Raw genomic sequence first — 7,659 nt, 5'->3', positions numbered from 1 at the left:
GCCTGACAGGAGCTGCGGCAGGCCCTGGACCACAGCCTGCACGTCGACATGGCAAGCCAGCCAGTGCTGCTGCTGGCCATGCTCCTCAAGGTGAGTCCTCCTGAGCTGCAGCTGCAAAGGCTCCTGCCTGGGCCACCGTGCTCCAAGGCTCACCGGCAGCCCTTGGCATGGCAGGACTTCCTGGGAAGCATCCCCGGCAAGCTCCTCGTCACCGACCTCTACGAGGACTGGATGGCTGCGATGCAGATGGCCAGCAGGGAGGACAAGATCTGTCAGCTCAAAGAGTAAACGTGGGCAGCAGCTTCCAGCTCCGCAGCAGGCACTGCTGGAAGCCTGGCACTCTCCTGAAAGGGGACACTCTCCTGAAGGGGCTGTGTTTTTGGACAGCTTGCTCTTGCTGGCTGGCAGTCTGATTTTGGGGCAATGCACGGGGAGCGTTCCCTTGCGTGAGCTCGGGGGAAATCAGGAGCTGGGCAGCAACGCCCTGCATCCTTCCCGCGGGAGCGCTGGAGCCCTGAGCGCTGGCCGAGAGCGCCTGCGGAGCTGCGCAGCAGCCGCTGGCTGCTCCCTGCCTGGGGCCAGCTCTGGGGACGGCCGTGGGCAACGTGGGCCTGCTGATGGACGCTGCCTTCCTGTTCCCTCGGGGGGCCAAGAAGTTGCCCGCAGCAAAGCTGCTCCTCCTCAGGCAGCTGCTGGCACTGCTGCGACTCATCGGCCAGCACGTGTCCAGCAGCAGAATGACCTGCAGCAGCCTGGCCGTCTGCCTGGGGCCAAAGCTGCTGAGCCCACCGCAGGAGCAGCAGCTGGAGCTCGAGGCCATGCTGGCCGAGAACAAGCAGGTAAGGCTGGCTTCAGCAGCCGGCTGCAGCCTTGCTGGCCAAAGGCAACTTGGCTGCCCAGAGGTGCCTGTGCCTGGCGGCCCCCTGTGTCCAGCCAAGGCTGCTGCGGGAGCTGCCTGCAAGAGCTGCCCCCCAGCCAGCGCCTTCCTCCTGTGCAGAGGCAAGGCTCAGCCGTGATGGCCAGGGCTGCTTGGCACGCTCTCGGGCCTCTGAGCTGAGAGCAAGGCTTTCCTGTGTGCAGGCGAATGCTCTGGTGGACATCCCGCTGGAGAACTCAGGTGACATCTTTGGGGAACAGGTAGCTGGCCCCAACGAGTCACCAGCACCCACAGAGCTATGCACAGGTAGGAGCAGGAACAGAGCCTTGTCCCAGCCTGGGACTCAGGGCCCCAGAAATCTCAGCATCAAGAGGCCAAGCAGTGTAGGGCTTGCCTGTGGGTTCTGGTGTTTTGTTCTTGTCTTCCAAGTTGTCACTTTGCTGCACATGCTTTTGCTTTCTAGAGATGCACAGGGAAGAGCAAAGTGGCCCTGCAGGAAGAGAAGACAACAAGCCCCAGGCAGAAAGCAATCTGGATGCATCCCCTTCCCTGCCTGAGACCTGGCAGGGAGATGGAGAAGAGGCCACGGTGCTGGAGGTCCAAAGAGCAGAGGTATGGCAGCTGCACAAATCCTGGAACAATGTGTCCCAGGGAGACAGGCAGTTTGTCATGGGGCCAAGGAGCTGCTGTGCCTCCTCCTGACAGCACAACTCTGCAGCCTCTGGCCTCCCTCCCTCCCTGCTTTCCTCCCTCCCTCCCTGCTTTCCTCCCTCCCTCCCTGCTTTCCTCCCTCCCTCTCTCCTCCCTCCCTCCTTATCCCCCTCATCCCTCCATCCCCCCCCCCCCCCCCCTCCAGAATTTCTGCTTCAGGCACCTCCAGCTTTGTCTCCAAACACCCACCAGAGCTCCCCAGAGTCGCTGGCCAAGGCCGAAGCCCTGACGAGCCTTTCTGTGTCAGGAAGGTAAAAGGAGCCCACATTGGTTCCAACAAGAAGGGACTGAGCTTGTGCCTCCCACCTTTGCCTCTCTAATCCAACTTTGTGGCTAAAGGCTTGTAGGCTGCTAGCCCCAGGAAGAGAAAAAGAGAAGGAAAAGACAGCGAGCAGAGGCCTGGCCAGAAGACAGGGAATAGCAGCCAGAAAGGGAAAGGAGGACACACAAAGAAGACTGGAGAAACGCAGGAAGCTCTGCCAGCCCAAGAAGCCCAGGTATGGATGTGCCAGGCTCTGCTGCCCACCCTCCTCTCCACACTGCCCTGAGTCAGCCCAAGGCACTGGCAAGGGCCGGCAGGGGCTGGTGCTGGGCAGGGCTTGGCAAGAGCTCCATGGCAGCTGTGCAGGGGCTCTGCAGCCCTTGGCTTCCTCCACGCCCACGTGCAGAACCTCTGCAGGAGGATGGCTCTGGGCGGGACGAAGGGGCTGAGGGAGAAGCTGTGAAGGTGGGGCAGCTGGAACCCCTCTCCCTCTAGTTCTGCTTCTAGATGTTTCTAGTGACACCTATCAAGCTAAGGTTTTCATTCTAGAGGCCGCTCTTTCACATGTTCTATGTCAATGGATAATTAGGTACGTCTCTTGGTACCTGTCAAGGCATCTGCTGCTCTGCCACATCTATCCCCACTCTGCTGCCTCTGTCCCCATTGCCTTGTCTGCTGTGCCAGCTCCGTGCCCTGTGGCCATGCTGGGGGCTGGGCTGGCGGCCAGGCCCAGCTGAGCAGCACTTTCAGCCCCCGGTCTTGGCTGCCCACACCTGACGGGAGCAGCAGGAACCGCTGGTGGCAAAGCAAAAACCAGGGTGGGAGCTGCAGGCACAAACGGTGGCGTGGGCTTTGGCCGCGGGCACTGGCCGGCTGGGCAGGAGCGGGCCCTGCCCGTGCTGGGGCCGCTCAGCGCGGCTGCCCCGGGCGGCACAGGGGCTGTCCTTGGGCAAGGCAGCTGTGCCGGCAGGGCCCGGGAGCGGTGCCGGCTGTGCCGCGCTGCCGGGGGCTGCGGGACGGTCCCGCCGGGGCTGCGCTCACCACAGCCTGGCCCGCTGGGCCTGGTTTTTCTTTCTAGGCCTCCTGGGGAGGCTCTGAGATTTCTCTTCCCTGATGGAAGTGCAGCTGCTGCCAAGGGAAACGTCCCGATCCTGACTCAGTGTTCCCTTTGCTTCCCAGGTGTCCCATCTGCTGTCCCCGTCCAGGAGAGCTGCTCTGCACAAGAGGAAGAGACCAAGGGAGAGGCTGGGAATATCGGCGGCTGCAATCCCTCCTGATATAATTCTAGTTATAAATGTGTGGAGTATGACTAAGAGCGTTAGAAAAATGGGGATATTGACACCTGTATATCTATTTGTATGGGTATATTGATGCATGTATATCGATCTGTTTACATCTGTAGTTATATTTACATACTTGTTCAGTTGGGTACCTCTAGAGATCGATTGATGGGGTTGGAATGATTTTTATATTAGTACATTGATATTTGCATATTTATAGAGGGATTTGATATGTGTGTATTATAGATGTCTCGTTATATCTCACATGAAATATTTAATAGATATTTACATCTGTGTGTTTTTATATGTATTTGTATTTGATATGTATTTACTTACATTTCAGATTTATGGAATTGTATAGTTCTAGAATTCTATTTATTTAGTTCTGGATCTGGGATTCTTTAGAGAGGGATATCTGTATTTCTGTATTCATATATGGGCCGTACAGTTGTAGAATTATGTAATAAATTAAATTGTTAAACTTCAGTTGATATTTGTGTGTAGTGGTAGTAGAGGGTTCCAGTAAATTAATTTTTTTTAACTGAAGTGGGTATTTGTATATATGTACATAGCATGACTGTAACAATAAATTAGTTTTGTAAACTTCAGTTGATAGTTTTATGTTCATGTATTAGCAGCGTGGGTGTAGCAATTTAAAACAAATGTCATTTTTAAACTGAAGTTGCTTTTTGTGTATTTGTACATTAGCAGTGCAAGGGTGGCAATCTGCCATAATTTCCATGTTTAAACTGCAAGAAGGGTAGATTTGTGCTGTACAAAGGACTGGGCAGATGTAAACAGGATGGTGCTGGAGGATTTTGGCCATGAAAATCCCCAGCCGTGCCCAGCAGATCCCCCAGCTGCAGCCAGGCTGGGCAAGGGAACGGCACATTTGGGCTGCCAGCAGAGCCACACGTTGGCTACAGACTCGCTGCAGAGGCCTGCTGAGAAAGCGGGACTCCCCTTGATGCCTTTTCCTGGTCTTAAAATTGAGAGTCAAACATGGTTAGAAGGGGAAAAGGGATTTTACCTGGGGATTTATTTTAAGGATCCTTAGGTGCACACATCCAGGTCGTATGCATTGAGATGCACCCCGCTGAGTATGTGTGTGTCTCCCCAACATCGGGTATAACATTATAGGTTTTACTAATTAGCAGATCTATCCAAGGTTCCCCAAGGAGAGGCTCAAGTGAGCCCCCTTCTCTAAGGAACCTTCCCCTGCCATGGTTCTATCTTGCTTTACAGAATGTGTTCTGGAGAGGACCTTGGGCTCTGGGGCACACTGATCCCTAGCTACCAAGCTTCTAAAATGTTTTGTCTCTCAGTTTGACAAACAAGTCTAAGAATGTCGGCAAAAAGCACGAAGAATACAGAAGTTGTAAAAAGGTATAACGGCTATAAAAGAAAAGGCAAAAATCTTCATGGCATCATTGCCCCCGTTTTAGAGACTAACAAAACTCTGTCTTGTCTGGTCTCTATTCCTTACCCGCAGAACCTGTTTACACAACCAGCTGCTCCACAGCAAATTACACAGATAATAACTACAATTACAGCTGTTATGAATATTTCTTTTACCTGGGCTCAGTTTGGTAATCATGAGGTGAGGGTATCAAAAACATGATCAAATTTTAAGGTGTTATTTCTAGAAGCTACTTCATGTAGAATTTGAGTTCTCTTCCAAATGTCATCTAAATCTTTCTTAATTCTTCCACTTTGGTCCACATAAGAACAACAAGTGGTATTGACAATAGCACATACACCTCCTTGTGCAGCAAGTTTGAAATTGAGAGCTACCCTGTTTTGCATAACTGCACGGGACAGACTGTCAACTTCCTCCTGTAAGGCTGAAATTGCATCTGCAGTATGCTGCTCAATACGTTCAATGACAGCCGAGATGTTTACAACTGTTCTTTCCAGTTCAACTACTCCGTAAGCGGGTACAAGGGCTCTGATTATGCTATGAAAAAGTGTGGGACGTTCAATGAGGGGATTAAGAGACCTTTTTTTCTTCTCATTTGGTTTTTCAAGATGGTCAAATATTGTTATATTTGAGACCACAGCCCCAATAGCACAAGCCTGGTCTTTGTTCACAGGCATAACTTTCCAGGCCTTATTACCACATATCCAATACAACCCCATCCCAAACGACTGAGCCAGTCTCCACCCTGTCAGTTTCATCTTTGCTGCAATTCTTGGGTCTATTATTTCCCTGAAATGGGTCTGATGACAATATGAAGGAAGAACGGCTTTTCCTGTGGCGTTTACAATTGCACAAGGAACCTTATAGTTGGCATGCTCTACCAGGCTACTCAGGGTAATGGGGGGCAGAAGGGTGCTATTCATTGGTTCCCACATTTCAGTGCGGTTCTCTTCCATTAAAATGCCAATCAATGGCCACTGACCCTTCCCATCTAGGGGTGGTAACTGAGTACAGATCTAGCAATCGCTCTTATTAAGAATTTTGGACACATTTTGGACCACAGTCTTATGCAAATCATGGGGTGAACCTTGAACCATGGTTACCAGTTGGACAAACAGGAAACATGTCAAAAACAGTTTAAACTGCATCTTTCTGATTTGTATCAGTCTCTGTATCAAATCTCGGTGATTTTGGGAGCAGAAGCTTTCTTCACCCTGGAGTAGTGGATCCACGGTCCCTTGCCAGCAACCTTGACCCCAGTAAAAGTGGTCAGCAAAACTTGGAATGGTCCCTTCCACTTGGCTTGCAAGGGGTCGCTGTCCCACCACTTGATGTAGACTCAGTCTCCAGGCTGGAATGGATGAGCAGCTGTGTCCAATCCTATTGGTTTGGATAACACGACGAATCTCTGGAGCTTCTGCAAAGTGGAACTCAGAGCCATTAAACACTTTTGCAAATCATTTTTACTTCTCATATGAATTTCCCCTGGGATATGTGGAACCTGCTATGGCCTGCCATATAATATTTCATAGGGACTGATGTTGTCCCTTCTCCTTGGCTGTATGCGGACTCTCAGCAAGGCTACAGGCAGGGCTTGAACCCACGTCATGGATGTCTCTTGACAAATCTTGCAAATCTGGGTTTAGAGGGTCCCATTTCTACACACATAGCTACTCTCTCTGGGTGGTCCCTGTACTTCCCAATTGAGTTTTTCCACTGCTGTCATTCTCCATGCAGATGACCTGGACATGTGCACCTAAGGATCCTTAAAATAAATCCCAAGGTAAAATCCCTTTTCCCCTTCTAACCGTGTTTGACTCTTGATTTTAAGACCAGGAAAAGGCATCACCCTGAGCGTAGAACTGTAACCAGGAGCCACCCGGGGAGGAGAAATCCACCCCCATCCCACCGGAAGCTCTTTAGGGAGCGCTCCAAGTGTCCCTCTGAAGGTCATCCTGGAGAGCAGCAGCAACCAGGGATCCTGAGCCAGCTGCGCTGCCTTTGGCAGCACTTTGGCAAAAGGTCTGGAGCCAGGGCGAGGGAACAGTGACTGTAACTGCTGCAGGGCAGGGATGAGGGAAGGGCCATTGACCCAAGTGCTGAAATGCTCCAAAATCCAGAAGGATGCTGGACAACTGGGAAGCAACAAGTTCTCACAAGCGCTGAAATGATGGAAGCCCTTTTTGTGAAGTTCCCTGAAGGAACTCGCAGGGGAAACGCTGCTCTAATAAGTAGGACCAGAAGGCAAAAATGTAGCACTGCTAGGAGATGGTCTATAAGCCCCACAGGCTATGGCTTAGGAAAAGATCAAGTAGAAATTTGACATATTCTATTTATTATATCTATTAAAATATATTGTATATCATACTATATAGGATAAATTGAAGAGATGATAAATTAATATGTATTATTTGATACATGTTGAGAAATATTTTCATTTCATGTAGATTTGAAATATTCTTCCAACTTGGGAGAGTGAAGATGTACTGCTGTCCAAAGCCTTCTGCCCACACAGCCATCAGCCCACGGGTGTGTCCGTGCACACCCACCCACCGTCCTTGCTCTTCTCGGCATCTCTGGGCTGCTGTTTGCACACAATTAGGGTGAATTCAACTCGACAGACCTACCAGTGGGGTGCCCAGCTTGGCACGAACACTGATGGGGCAAGGCACAACACACAGCTCTCAAATCACTTACATTATCACACGTGCTTTCTTTCCTGCTGGGGACTGAGGAACTCTTAAAAGCACCAAAGATACAGAAAAGAGGTGCAAAGAATTGGCATCATGCTACTGCTGGTATCCTCAGGTAGGAAAACCTGTTAGGTTTTTTAAGGTTGCAGCTTTCCAAAAACTAGGAAAGCTGCTCAGCATCAGCACCCCCATTGTAAATGGTTTTATTGACTTGGCAAAACTGGAACGTTACCTTTGGACTCCATCCTTGGTTAAAATCACCTGCCTTGACCTGCAGACTAAAGCAACACCCGCAGCAGAAGCTACGTCAGTCACTTCTCTCAAAAAGATGTCTTAAATTTGCAAGGAGAAAGGAAAACACGTCAGAGTCTATGGATTAATGACAAGACTCGGAGAAATAGTCCAAAGAAGAACTC

General features: G+C 50.7%; 1 protein-coding gene across 1 annotated transcript; it reads left to right on the top strand.

Moving 5' to 3' along the window:
- Positions 1 to 284: 284 nt before the first annotated feature.
- Positions 285 to 6,310, top strand: LOC138102555 (T-cell activation Rho GTPase-activating protein-like). Its single transcript, XM_069000268.1, has 6 exons — positions 285 to 839; positions 1,081 to 1,183; positions 1,341 to 1,489; positions 1,748 to 1,839; positions 4,993 to 5,099; positions 6,288 to 6,310. The coding sequence occupies exons 1-6, from the start codon at positions 618 to 620 to the stop codon at positions 6,308 to 6,310; spliced, it is 696 nt and encodes a 231-aa protein (XP_068856369.1). The 5' UTR covers positions 285 to 617.
- Positions 6,311 to 7,659: the final 1,349 nt, after the last annotated feature.

This window comes from Aphelocoma coerulescens, unplaced genomic scaffold, assembly GCF_041296385.1.
Source record: "Aphelocoma coerulescens isolate FSJ_1873_10779 unplaced genomic scaffold, UR_Acoe_1.0 HiC_scaffold_87, whole genome shotgun sequence".
In the NCBI taxonomy this organism is placed as follows: Eukaryota; Metazoa; Chordata; class Aves; order Passeriformes; family Corvidae; genus Aphelocoma; species Aphelocoma coerulescens.
The sequence above is the reverse complement of the archived record's forward strand: the minus strand, read 5'-3'. Positions and strand labels throughout refer to the sequence as shown.